This window comes from Curcuma longa, chromosome 11, assembly GCF_044706935.1.
Source record: "Curcuma longa cultivar G26 ecotype Majalengka, Jawa Barat chromosome 11, ITB_CL_G26_1.1, whole genome shotgun sequence".
Classification (NCBI taxonomy): Eukaryota; Viridiplantae; Streptophyta; class Magnoliopsida; order Zingiberales; family Zingiberaceae; genus Curcuma; species Curcuma longa.
In genome coordinates, this window is record NC_133871.1 from 11,667,343 (window position 1) to 11,681,322 (window position 13,980).

Here is a 13,980-nt window from a genome sequence, read left to right on the forward strand (position 1 = left end):
GTTTAAATTCTCTCCGTGGCCAGGTCCACTCGACTTAGTCTCCTTCCCCTGCTTCTTGTGGTTTACCATTTCTCTCTTTGGCAATTACTCTAGCAGCTTTTGCACCAGCAGTTCTGCTCTCCCTTTGCCTTTTCATCCTGTCACCTCTTCCCTTCCAAGGAAAAGACCAAGAAGAAACCAAGCTCCGCAACGTTTTTCAAACAGATAGTGAGATCGAAGAGGCTGCTGTGGTGCAATGGCTTTGATTGTGTTTCAAATTCATTGCCCTTTCTTCTTCTTCTTCTCCCTCTTCTTCTTCCTCAGTTTTGTGGTACAAGGGAATGACGACGAGCTGCGAGCTCTCATGGAGTTGAAGTCCTCCTTGGACCCGGAGGGCCGGCGACTCTCCTCGTGGGTGCTCGACGGCGAGCCTTGCCGGGGGCAGTTCGAGGGTGTGGCTTGCGACGCGGCCGGGAAGGTGGCCAACATCTCTCTCCAAGGGAAGGGGCTCTCCGGCTCCATCTCTCCGGCGGTGGAGCGGTTGCGCGGTCTTACTGGGCTTTACCTCCACTTCAACAACATCTCCGGCGAGATCCCTCGAGCGATTGCAAATCTGACGGCCTTGATCGACCTCTACCTCAACGTCAATAACCTCTCCGGCAGCCTACCCGAGGAGTGTGGAGCCATGGTCGGACTCCAAGGTGAGTCAAACCGTATAGAACATTTTTGCTTTTTTCTTGTTCTTATTTTCATGTCAAAAAAGCAACTTTTGATCACTTTTCCAAAGTCTTTCAACTGCTTAATCTCAGAATGCTTGCTGCAATCAAGTGAACATGGTGAAACATTAGAGTTTATTGCGTTCTTCATTGCTGTGAGAGCTAAACTTGTGTATTTCTTGTGTTGATTTAGTTCTCCAGCTTTCAAATAACAAGTTGACTGGGAGCATACCTCCTCAGCTAGGGCTTCTCAAGAGTCTCAACCTGCTTGCTCTGCAATCTAATTCCCTCAGTGGAGCCATCCCCGCAACACTCGGAGACTTAACTGAGTTGAAGTGGTTGGACTTAAGCTTCAATCACCTTTTTGGTTCAGTCCCTGTTAAACTCTCTCAGCTTTCTCAGTTGACCTTTTTAGATGTTCAAGACAACTTGCTCACCGGCAGTGTACCTACTGGTAACCATTTCATTGTAATTTTGTGAAATTGAACCATTTCTTGCTCACTCACTTCTTGTGTGTGTGTGTGTGTGTGTGTGAAGAATTAAAGAGATTGGGATCAAGCTTCAAGTATGGAAATAACACTGGTCTATGTGGAAGTGGATTCTCTGGTCTTATGGTTTGCTCTTCTGCGGATCTCAATGCAAGCAGACCTGAACCATTCAGTGCCAGTCTCACACCTCAAGATCTTCCACAATCTGTTAATATCTCTTCGGATTGCAGCGCCGGACACTGTTTCGGTTCTTCCAATTCCCCAAACCTGGTCATCCTTATTGCAGCCACCGTAGCTACATTTGGAGTTCTTGTGTGTGTCCTTATGGCCTTCTTTTGGCTCCGAAACCATCGGAAACAAAATATTGGCAGTGGTTTGCCCAAGGCCTCGAATAGTCTTCTCGGCACTGATCCGACCAAGTGTTCATACCGTACTGCATCTCCACTCATTAGCCTTGAGTACTCCAACCACTGGGATCCATTGACTGATGAGAGAACCAGCATTGGGTCATCACAGGAGGCTCCTCAGATCTATAGGTTTAACTTGGAGGAGGTAGAATGTGCCACTCAGTACTTTTCGGAGGCGAACTTGCTAGGTAAGAAGAGCAGCTTTGCAGCAACATACAAGGGGATGTTACGTGATGGAACCGAGATTGCAGTGAAGAGGATCAACAAGACTAGTTGCAAGTCAGAGGAAGCAGAGTTTCTCATGGGGCTGAAGGCATTGACGCTGCTGAGGCACGAGAACTTAATTGGATTAAGGGGCTTTTGTTACTCGAGAGCAAGAGGGGAGTGCTTCCTCGTTTATGATTTTGCTGCAAAAGGAAGCTTGTCAGAGTATCTAGATATCAAATGCCATGAGATTCACCACGTTCTTGACTGGCCTATTAGAGTTTCTATCGTGAAGGGCATTGCCAAAGGTATCTACTTGACCTATATGATTTTTTTTTTTTTTGTTCTCATGAAATTGTGCTAATTTGTTTGATTCTTACGTAGGTATGGAATATCTACACAGCAACCAACCTAACAAGCCCTCCTTGCTCCATCAAAACTTGTCATCGACGAGAGTCCTCATTGACCACCATTTCAACCCCCTGATCTCTGGTGCAGGCCTGCACAAACTGTTAGCGGAGGATGTCATCTTCTCCTCTCTCAAGACAAGTGCTGCCATGGGCTACTTGGCCCCCGAGTACGCCATGGTCGGCCGGTTCTCTGAGAAGAGCGACGTCTATGCCTTTGGAGTCATTGTGTTCCAACTTCTCACGGGAAAGACAAGAACCTGTCACTTGAGACCTGATGCTGAGTCTGGCAAGCTTGAAGATCTCGTCGATGAGAATCTGCAGGGTAATTACTCAAAGCCTGAGGCAGCTAAATTAGCAGGCATTGCACTGCTTTGCACAAGTGAAGTGCCAAACCAGAGACCAACAATGGAGGCTGTTGTTCAGGAATTGGACGGAAGCAGATGCAGGAACTAGTTGTGTTCAGGAATTTTGATGCCATCGAGCAGGCTTATTGGATTAAGCAGTATGTTCTTCAATTTATGTACTTGATTTAAATTGCATCTCTCGTGCCTCTTGAAAGAATTGAGAGAAGTTGATTTTCTTGTAATCGAACATCTTGTTGGAGGGACTTAAGTACATCGTATTGAATATATAAATAGGATTATGATATTCATTTATTTGCTTCTGCCAACGAGTGAAGATTAAACTCAGCATTTTACATGAATAAATAAGCCAAATTTAATTATTGATCACGTATCGCGTGATCACCGCTTGCTACCGTACTAACTGAATCTGCTGCCATCGTTCTCAAATCTCAAGAGCATCGTTACACCGCTCGTTGCCGTTGCTATTGCTATCGCTATAGTAAACGCACACTACTTTGCACTTTACAACCCCATGTGGCTCCATATATAAGTCAAACCCCGGCGCCACCATCTCTCTCACTCTCGCCGGCGTCGCCCGCCTCACCCTATTCCTCGCCACGTCCTCCATGAACCGCTCGTCGAACCTCGCCCCTCGCTCCGCCCTCAGCTCCGGAACAGCCGGGTGCACCGACCGCGCCATGAGTCGAGCCGCCCACGCCCCCTTCGCCGCCATGAAGAAGGCCTGCAGCAGCCCCTCCGGCCACGGTGCCTGCGCCGGCGTCGTCCACCCCACCATCCCCACGACCTCGCTCATCTTCAGATCGCAGAACCGGCTCAGCCCCTCGCTGTAGTGTCGCGTCCCTTTGCTGAGCACGTCCTCCCAGCTGAGTTCCCGGGCCGCCTCGTACGCGGCTCGATTCGACTCGCACCTAACCACTGGGTCGATTTGGCCGGATTCTTCATCGTCGCCTTCCTCCAATCGGGAGTAGAAAATCCGGTTCAGCAGGGCCTCCATGTAGATTAGCAGCCAGCCCGGGTTCCTCCGCCAGTCGGCGGCGGCGCGGGGATCGAGTGGCTGGATCAGTCCCGCGACTCGGTCCATGGACCTCTTGACGAGCCGGATGTGGGCGATCAGCAAGCGCGCGAAGTGGCGCATCGCGGTGCGCCCGTCTTCCACTGCTAAGCGGAAGGCTTGAGACGGGAAGGCGACGGACTGAACCGGCCGGCGGGAGATGGACCGGATGTTTGACTCGAGGAGGTCGACCTTGCGCTCGAGCTCGGCGACGGCGTACTTAAGGCGGGACGCCTCCAGCAGCGCCTCGTCACGCTTGCGTGTGACGTGGAGGATCTTCCTCGACAGCTCCGCCGCCACGAGCCTCCACCGGTCATCGCGGAAGTCACCGGCTGCGGCAGTGGCAGATGCGGGGGTGTGGCGTGTCCAGGAAAAGAAGAGGGAGCGTAGGAAGCCACCGGGGCTGGGGAAGGAAGTGGCCGAGGCCGAGGGGTCGAGGGGGACGATGAGCTTGTCGCGGGAGGTGGGGCGGCAGTTGTTGCAGGAGACGGTGCCGACCTCGTTGCCGGCCTGCCCTGTTTTGGGCCGTGGTGGCCGCAGGGAAGAGCCACTGTGGAGTGGAGTGGGGATGTGAGACTCGGCCCGAGGCAAATCCTCCAACGTGACTTGCTCTTGTCGCTCTTCCTTCTCGCCGTCTTCCTCATTGTCCTGTTCCGGAATCTGCCAATGAATAACTAAATTGAGAGCTCAATTCGAAACAAATCTCAGAGATCGCATTAAAAAAAAGAAGAAGAGGAATTGATTGATGAATTACAGAAGTGAAGGAGGGGCGAGGAGGTAGAGGGAGAGAATAGGAGGAAGGAGAAGCCATGGCCGATGGCCTTTCTTCTGTCTACTCTTTTGCCTGCCTGCGTTTGCTTCTCTGCTCTGGTTATTAATGCTGCGGGGCGACTTCACTTTCATGCAATAAATTGGCCGCTTAATTTTGGCCCCTCTCTCCTCAGTCCTCATTCCTCATTCCCGTCCAACGAATCGTTGGGGGATTTGGTTAACGCACCTGCATTATTGGATAAGCACTAGACACGATTTTGTTGTCTTTCTCTCAAAATATTTCTTTGTTTTTTATGAAAAATATTATTTTATTGTTCACAAAATGCTCCCGAAACCATATATAGTTCTCATTCAAAATCCCAATAAGTATAACTGGTTCGCATATTTTGTGAAATTAAATTGTAGCAAACAGTTAGGAGCTCTAATTTCACACTGCGGTGGGTGGCTGCTGTTACGTAGCGTGCGGTGCGGGGCAGTCTGAAGGCGAAGTGTCGATTGTAGCGCGAGGACATTATCATTTATGGAGGCCCTGCCTCGTATCTACTCCACTGTTATGATTTAATTCTGTGGCTGGGCTTCTGCAGCCACAGCCAGCAGCTGACCTTAAACCTCTATTTAAGGAATCACGAAAGGATAGATAATACCTAAAGAGACCTAATATCAACTGTTAAAGGGAAGTGAATAGAGAATAGATCATTCATCTTCAATTTACTATGTTAAGCGAAGAAAAAGCAATTAAAAAATAATTAGAGATGCCATTAATACACTCACCGTCAAGGTTTTTGAAGTATTTAATAAATCTAGAATATCTTCATTTATAATATTTAAGATATCAAATATAGAAGTATATAGAAAAATATGACTTCATCTAGTTTTGGGGCTCCAAATCACCGAATTAGCATCCCATTTGATTATGTGAGCACAATTTCGATCTTGTTAAGTCGTGATCTGCCTATTAAGCTCCTAGTTAATCTCGTAAACTAATGAGTTTTTCAAGTTCTAAGTGTAATCTATCAAGTTTTTACATATTTGATGCGCGTGTATGAAAAACATAAAATAAATATAATTTAAACTTATTACCAATTATACTAAAATAAATTTATTAAACTTAACCAATTTACTTATGACAAATTGCACTTGTGTAGTTCTAACTAACACATGTCACCGATCATTTTACATTTTGCTCATTATATGTTTATAATTTCCTAAAAATTTATTTCTCTTGACATAATATATTATATCAATATCCTCTCATTTTAAAAATCTATAATAATTTATAATTTCAGTATTCAACATGTCATACAAAACATTAAACTTCGAGCGTTCATTGCCTTGGAATTCCCCGTTTTTCATTTTCATCTTGGAAATTTTTAATTGATCCGGTTCAAAATCAAAGGACGAGATCACTTAATAGAGTAGTCACGGTCAATAACCTTTGATCGGCTGGATATGAATCCGGTTAACTTCCATCAGGACAATTCCAAATAAACTTGGGGTGCACAAACTTTGAGGAGCTTTTACAACAATCAAAGGAGAATTAGAATGGAAATCAAAGATGAACTTTAGCACAACCACTCTGACGCTTAAGTCAGATTTTGATGATTAGAGAGTAGAGAGAAGAAGATGATAAATAATAGAGAAAAGTATCACCTTTTGTGTGTGTACTTACATCCGCCGGAGCTAAGTCTTATTTATACCACTTTCTAAAAGAGAGAAATCAAATCCACTTCTCCAGCTAGTCATATTCTAGTTGAGAGGGTGTCACATCCTCCCTTTGTTTACGTTCTCCATTAACCACGTCTTGGTTGAGGGGTTGTCATATTGTCCCACGTCCCCTGCCTCTTTTGTTAACTACGATTTAGTCGAGGGGATGCCACGTCGTCCCACATTCTCCACCTCTTCCATTAACCATGTTTTCACGACTCAAGCTTGAAAGTACTCGGAAGGTGGGCTCTTGGTGTATTCGCACATGGCGGAGCCAGCCCGGATGATTTACCCAGGCTGATCTGAACTCTGGGCTACGCCGACGGTATACCCTAAGCTATTTTTTAAAAAAAAATTTCTCCCGTCCTTAATTTCAAGTGTTTTTTCTTTTCGTCACCGTCGGATCCCCCAGCTATAGCCCGGGTAAGTACAAGGGTGGCTCCGTCCTTGTGTATTCGAAGCTATCACGGAGTTGAGTTTCAGAGTCAAGCCATGGAGCTAGGCGTCAAGGGGTCAAGCTTCCACTGAGTTGAGCTTCGTGGAGTCGGGAACCACAGACACAGGTCCTGTTTTGAAGTGGAAAGATTGCCTCTGAGTCAAATTAGAGTTAGATTTGAAGTTAGACCTAGCCTTACATATGATTCGGTGTGACTAATCTTGAATTGGGATCCACAATTTGATCGAACTTGAACTCAATTTGACCTGACTCAAATCTCTTGATTGATTGACTTGCCACTCAGCTTACCTTTTTGTCTTGACTATGCCATGTGAGATAACTGTCTCTCCTATATCGTTAGTTGAGTTATATTTTTTTTGTTTGACAATCTAAATTTCATTTCATCCTATATAATTTCACCATTTCCTAATACTGATATAAAATTAATGTGCATGGGGAATCAACTCTATTTGCCTAAATCTAAATTTTTAATGGTTTTTTTAAACTTCCAAATTTTCAATTAAAAATAAATTGATTCGATAAGTGAATTTATCTGTTAGATTCTAACGGGTAAACTCCCAGAGTAAAAATTGAAGAATTCAACCAGTGTAAAACTATAGAGATCGAGCAATGATACATGGGTTAAGGAATTTGACCTTAACTTTAGTTCGTATAACATTTTAGTGGTATTTCAAATATGAACTTTAGCAGTTAGTTTGTTAAACTTTTACATTATTATACAATTCATGAATGTCAAACTAAACATAAATAGTTCTAACAATTAATTTCTTGAGTATTTATAAATAATAAAATTAAACTTCCAAAACTACCTAATTTAATAATTAATAAATAAAATATACCTAAATGCAAGTCAAAACTTCAGTAAACACATTCTTATTAAATTCATAGTATCCATTAAATTTAAATTAAAAATATTGCCATCTCCGATATTCTCAAAAAGTATAGACCATTTCAAAAAGCGCAAAGTCTCAGGGAGTCGGTTGCAATTTTCCTAATCCCCGTCGCATCGCAATTCCCAATCGTACTTAAGTAAGCTGGCTGGTTCTGCCTCTGCGCGCAAATCCAACCCTTCGTTGGTCCATCAACGACCCTCGTGTTATTCGCCTTAAAAGGTTCCTCCCCATCGCAGGATCCCGACACTGGACTCGAGCGAAGGTCGAAGCGAAAGAAGTTTCCCCGGCGAAAGGAAGCAGAAGAGGAGGATCGGGAAGAGAGGGAGTGTGCGAGAGGGGTTTATGCCGAAGGCCTCGTCGTCGTCCTCTCCGAGCGTCACGCCGATGAACCCCTCCCTCAAGACGCAGCCCCTCCCGTCCTTCCCCCACCAAACCCTAGCTCTCAATCCTCCGCCCCTGGCGCCCGAGGCTTCCTTGTCTTCAGTCGAGGACCAGGTCGGCCTCCTCGGCGCCTCTTTCCCCCACCACCAGAACCACGGATCCCTCTTCATGGACGACGAAGACGACGACCCGAGTATTCTCCCCTCTGGAACTCTGGCGCATTCCCGATCCCCCTTGTCTTCCCTCCTACGCGATGACGAAGATGACGAGGAGGAGGATCCTGACGAGGAGGAGGAGATGGACCGGGAGGAGACCTTGATCGGAGACCAGCATCCCCCGCCCTCTGCCGCAAATCAGCCTCTCGGTTCTTCCCTCAAGGATGCCCTCTCCATCGTCCCTGTCGTCGCGCCCCGCATTGACCCTGCACCCCACATCTCGTCCCAGTTTTACACATTTAACCGGGAGTCCCACGCCCTGATGGTACGCTGCATTATGGAAAGCCGGCTCGCGACGACCGACGAGATCCGCGCTGCCACGCCCTTGTCTGTGCTCAAGTCGTGGCGCTCTGTATGGAAAGACAGGAACGAGGACACAGCCTACCTCACTGCATGGAAACGCATCCAGGACAAGCTTCGAGCTAACGTGGACGGCTCCCTTCCTGCGCTTTTCTTCAAGAACAACCCGCAACAGCGGGTTTCTCATGTGGACCAATGGCAGGAGATCGTCACCTCCTCTCACGCTGACCCTGACCTACTGCGCCACCTTGGTCTGAAGGAAACCGTCGACAGGATAAAGCAGTCCTGGACAGTTGGTGCCAAATTCTATGGGATACCGGAGTCATTCATCCGAGTTTGTGTATCCTCCTGCCCGGTATGCTCCTCTTCGTCTTCCTCGCTGACATCCCCTGGGAGCAGCAGCTTGTCACGGTCCAAAAGGCGGCGCTTTGAATACACTGAATCCTTTGAAGTGCCTGCTAAGGATGTGCAGCGCTGCCTGCAACAACTTGCAGCCAAATACAAGGTAGTTCTTTGTATCCGCCAAAAGTATATAAGGTACAAGCCTTTCACAGCTGAGGTGAAGGATTATGCATGCCACCGAGCAGGAGAGCCTTCATCAGCAACTGCGTCAGTTAAGAAAGCTAGGGTTCTAAAGAGGGAACCGTACCAGTCAAAACGATGTGGCTGTGGCTTTCGGATAAGGGCTATTGTCCCAATCATGAATTACAATGATAAAGACAAGACCTTTGTGTACCAGGAGGAAGGAACTGCTGTATTCAAGCTATATGCAATTCATACTGGACATGAACCTGGGCCGCTTGATGGGAATGCTAGGATCATCCACCGAGTAGTTGGTAACAAGGTTGCTTATGAATTTGATTCAGAAATGTATGGTGTTAGAGAGGACGTGGAGCCTGAGTCATTTGTTAGCATTATGGGCAAGGATGACAGAGATCATTATCATATAGTTATGCAACAGGTTCATGATCTCAAGGCCGAGGTTGAGATACTTGAAGGAAGAGTTGCCAAAATGAGTCCAGATATGCTGAGCTCATTGACACATGATCTATCTGATATCTTGCACAGATTGAAGAGTCTGAGTGGAGGTGTGAAACATGATGAGACAGCAGCGATGGTAGGTGATGAGGAAGTTGCAAAATGGAGGAGCAATAGCAGCCACCATCCTGGCAGGCATGATATTATGTTTGGTAAGGACTCTGAAATTATTGAGGAGGACTCTGACTTTGGTTCAGATCTTGGAGCTATTGTGCCATGGGATAAAATGACAGAAGATTGCCATGATAGAAAGTTGCTTATGAGGGATAGCATGAAGCCTGATAAGTGGATGTTAAAGGAAGACTGTAGTGACTTTGATGAGAAAAGTATCCTCAATTGTGGTGTAGATGAGGAGTCCAAGTTGATAAAACCCTTGACTGATTCAAGTCTTGTAGGAATGCAAGTTGATGGTTTTTACAGTGACAGCACTAAGTGGTATGATTCACCAGGTGGCTTGGATCCTAGTACAGATTCTGGAGATGGTGATTTTCGGCATGGAGGGATAGTGTAAAGTGAGAGTTCATGTTTTGCCTTATTGAAGGAAAGGACTTGTAAATTCTGTACACTAAAGGAAAGTAGGGAACCACCATTATATTATTAGGACTAGGTTTCAGGTGGTTCTTCCCTGATTTCGGTTGTTCGTTAAACACACAGGTTGCTTTTATCGATTCAAACATGTCTAGTGTCCTAACATTTTCACTTTCCCTAACATAATATTTGCCTATCATCACTCTAGCTGTATCCCTTTCTGTGTATTTTGGCTGATTATGTTCCATTCTTGTCATGTTTTAACTGATGTAACTAAAGTCCAGTTAGACAATTGATTTTGCTACTCTAAAATCTTCTTGTCTGCATGGTATACACTCAGATTTTTATTAGTTTTGTTCATTCTACCCGTTGCTTAATCTAATAGGATTATACAAACTATGAAAGCATTCTGCTGATCATTCTTTCAAAGTATGTAATATCGTTAGCTGGTTAATTTAGCTAAGTTTTGGTTAGTTAGCCTTTTTTTCCCAAGTCTTACCTTTATTTTTTTCTCAAATTCAGGTGCTTTTTGTAGCATGGTTGGTCAGAGACATTCCTCCTTATCAATGTGCATTATGATATTGTAGTTTCCTGTGAGTTAGCTTTCATGGTCCTTATATACATGTCTTCTACAATTTGAAAGCCAGTATGATCCATATAACAGCTATTTTTTCCCATGCTTTTGTCATATGTATTTATAAAGAGTAATGTTTGGTATTCAATGCTCATATATGCACAGTTATTGCCCCAGGTTTTCGCTTGAGTTAAATTTGCTTACATGATGGTTTGCTATTTCATAGCCGGCACAGTGTCATAATTCCACCTAAATATACTAAATGGTTCGTGCTTTATTCCTTTCTATGAATATACTCTCTGGTCCTTCTCATTATTAAGTGTGTTTATGCCAGCTATTATTATGTTGAGGGATTTAAACAAAATTTAAACCCAGGTTGTCTAGGTCTGACACAACTTTCAACCTTTTTCATGCCTAGGACTAATTCATAACCTTATCCATCTGGGCTTCGAATTGGCATTGACTACAACTCTCTACCTTGTAATTTTTGTCGCATATGTCACCTGAGACATTAAATTATTCATTTTGCCTTTAGTTCAATCTTGAGGTCTTGTTCAATAATAAATCATTTCTTAGCTTGATACCTGCCTCTATGATGAATAATGAAAATAGTTCTATCCAATCATCCTTGTTTTGCCAGTATCATGTATAAATGCCTAATGATAAAGGGACATTCTTTTGCTTTGCTAGTTGTTACCTATAGCTAGTGCTTGTAGGGGATAAACCATGCCTCCATTTGGTAAACTTACCCTAATGGAAGATTTGTATTACATCTTTCAGTTAATTTTTTTATTTTTTGTGTATATTGGTTGATCATTCGGTTTTCCTAAATGGTTGATCAAACCAATATAGCTGTCAGTTCAGATAGGCTTTTGTTTTTTGCTATTAATATTTCTGGAACCTGGACTCATGGACTGTATGAAAGTGTTGTGCAGGTGGACTTTGCAGTTTGATTAGATCATAGACCACATGCTCTCAGTCAAGTTATGTTAATTCACAGTTTTATTTTCCATGGTTTTATTCATTTTTTCTTTTTGAATTTAGGTAGTTGTTACATCATGATTGGTATATCAGCTTGTACGATTCAAAATGCAGTGTCATGCAACACAGTTGTAATCTCAGGTACTTTCTCATATACTTATGTATTAAAATATTCATAGAGGATTAGGCTTCATTTTCATGCAGATATATGCCCTTCATAGGACCTTTTGGGACTAATGCACACAATAGAACACAACCTAGATATTCTCAACTTTTTTATACTTAATCCATTGCTTTCTTTCACTTGAGAATTACCATTATTGTTGGATCCTTTATTCTTTTTGTTGGCCTTGAACTCTCTTTTTGCATGGAATCCTGTTAAGAGGGGATTACAATTGTGTGCCTATAAAGAATGCTGGGTGGCCTTGGGTTTTCATTCATTTTGTTTACTTCACGTTTTGAATAAAAATGAATATTCAAGATATTCTGTGCTACTAGAAACATATTATAGTGTACGAATTGTTTTCCTCTTACCTTGCTGCAAAATGGTGCTTGTGCTGTTATGCACTTGTGTTGTTGTGCTTGTGCTGGCTTCTTCCTTTTCAAAGAAAATATTATTTACATTTTAGTATGAGGACCCATTTGAGATTTTCATCCTGACCATGCCAACACAGTGTTAGTGGTTATAATTTATATAGAGGTTGGTCGGTTCCAGTGAGTCAGGCGTCGTTGGATTAGGCTATCGATATTGTTTTCTGTCTTAAACTTGGCAGTTTAGTATCGCAGTAGGCTCTGCTTGTTAGACGGATGTCAGGTTTTCAGTTTGCTAAAGCTAGTTATTAAGTTGAATGTTTTTCAATGATCAGTTTCCTGAAGCTCTTTTTTTTTCTTGCGAAGTCAATATTTAATGGAAATTTTTTCTTCTACGGAACAAGTTGCAATTCAATCCTCGACATTGCCTGTAGAGAATAGCTCAGGAACATTGTTGTACGGGCTTCCATGGGGCGAGTGCGTCACTGAGATGTGGAAAGAATGATGTGATAAGTGCTAAATGCTAACTGCTCAAGTGTAAAATGCTAAGTGCTAATTATTGATATAGTTTTTTTTCATGCCTGTATATATATTTATGATATTATTGAATCATGAAATTATAATCTGATTTTGAAATTAATTATTTCTCAAGGACTACAAATTCTTCTCGTGGAATTGGACACGAAGGAGGATGGTCGAGCTTCCACTATGAAATGGTTCCCTGGTAAAGGAAAAGAAAGAAAAGGCGATGAGATCAACAGCTGCTTCGATGCCATCATGTTTTCTCGGGCATGGTATCAGTGCCTGCACCCCATTGCTACCTTCCTTGCAAGCTTCTACAAGTAATAATAATATATAAAGAAAACTCTCAACCTTTTCAAAGGGGAGGTGCAATAGAATTTGTCAAATTCAATTGCAAGTTGCAACCATTTTCAAAAGGAGTGGTTGCATGTGATATATTTTATGTAACTGTAATTTAGGCTCTAAATTAAATGTTATAAATTTTGTGATATTAATTTTGAATATTATATGGATATAGAAATTCATGATGTATTTATTAAATCAAACGTACATTTTATTCCATCAAATTTCTGTCATTTGGGGATCTATTTTCTAGCTAGTACCTTAGTTTGGTTCTATATTTAGGTTGGCCTTTGACAATCAATGTAGAATGGACATTTTCTTTTGTTTTGGTGTTATCGCTTAGTTTGACTTTTTTATAATTTAGGCTTTGGCGGGTGTTATGACCTAATTTGACATTGTTATAATTTAGTTTTTGGCTAGTTTGGACTCAAGGATTTTCAATTCCTTGCTTTTTTTTCTCTTAATTCTTTTTCTTCATCATAAAGATAGAATTTGCCATTTTAGTGATTTCATACAATTAATCTTATAGTCATTTATGAGAAGGTAAATCGAGAAACTGTAATTAATCATGGTAGAAGAAGATATTATCTCGATTTCATTAAAATTCAATTTTTGTCCATTTCAATAATTTTATTTCATCGTAACTAATTCAATTATGTTCGGAAGCATTCTTAATTCCTAATCTAAGTCAATGATTTAGATAACTAACAATTGCACCAAACAAATTTACAATCACTCGTCAAAAGGATTAATAGTTTTTAAAGTTATATCAACTTTGCAATTATAAATCAATTTTATATATTTTGAAAATAAAAACTTAAAATTAGTGATCCCTATATAAGCAATAAAGTTATACACAATTAGTGTTGATTAATTCATGTGTATTCCACCCAGAAAAAATCATATGTATACTATTTATAAATTGTTCATTATGGCTTACGTAGTTCTAATTATATGCTGTTACACTAGTTATTTAGATAAACATGGCATAAATTTAAAGATTAAAATAAGAAACTCGTATCGTAAGTTAATATTACTCAATTTGATTAATTTAGATTTATCTAGCTAATTACTTGTGTTATTTAGCAGTTAGCACAACCGAACCAAAGTAGTCATTTGCATT

At 42.3% G+C, this 13,980-nt stretch overlaps 3 protein-coding genes and 1 long non-coding RNA gene across 4 annotated transcripts; 3 read left to right on the top strand and 1 right to left on the bottom strand.

Moving 5' to 3' along the window:
* The first annotated feature begins 235 nt into the window (after nt 1-235).
* On the top strand, nt 236-2,802 carry LOC141840841 (uncharacterized). The gene is made up of 4 exons (XM_074728918.1): nt 236-680; nt 889-1,149; nt 1,233-2,102; nt 2,179-2,802. Exons 1-4 carry the CDS (start codon nt 236-238, stop codon nt 2,655-2,657), a joined length of 2,055 nt encoding a protein of 684 aa, XP_074585019.1. The 3' UTR covers nt 2,658-2,802.
* A 68-nt stretch (nt 2,803-2,870) lies between these two features.
* Nucleotides 2,871-4,475, bottom strand: LOC141841008 (IRK-interacting protein-like). Its single transcript, XM_074729123.1, has 2 exons — nt 4,375-4,475; nt 2,871-4,280 (listed from the first exon to the last, which is right to left on the bottom strand). The coding sequence occupies exons 1-2, from the start codon at nt 4,429-4,431 to the stop codon at nt 2,991-2,993; spliced, it is 1,347 nt and encodes a 448-aa protein (XP_074585224.1). The 5' UTR covers nt 4,432-4,475; the 3' UTR covers nt 2,871-2,990.
* Nucleotides 4,476-7,705: 3,230 nt separating this feature from the next.
* On the top strand, nt 7,706-10,302 carry LOC141839687 (uncharacterized). Its single transcript, XM_074727492.1, has one exon. The coding sequence runs from the start codon at nt 7,788-7,790 to the stop codon at nt 9,888-9,890; it is 2,103 nt and encodes a 700-aa protein (XP_074583593.1). The 5' UTR covers nt 7,706-7,787; the 3' UTR covers nt 9,891-10,302.
* Nucleotides 10,303-10,430: 128 nt separating this feature from the next.
* On the top strand, nt 10,431-13,028 carry LOC141842385 (uncharacterized). Its single transcript, XR_012602882.1, has 3 exons — nt 10,431-10,500; nt 11,526-11,603; nt 12,646-13,028. It is a non-coding gene; the product is annotated as an uncharacterized LOC141842385 (long non-coding RNA).
* Nucleotides 13,029-13,980: the final 952 nt, after the last annotated feature.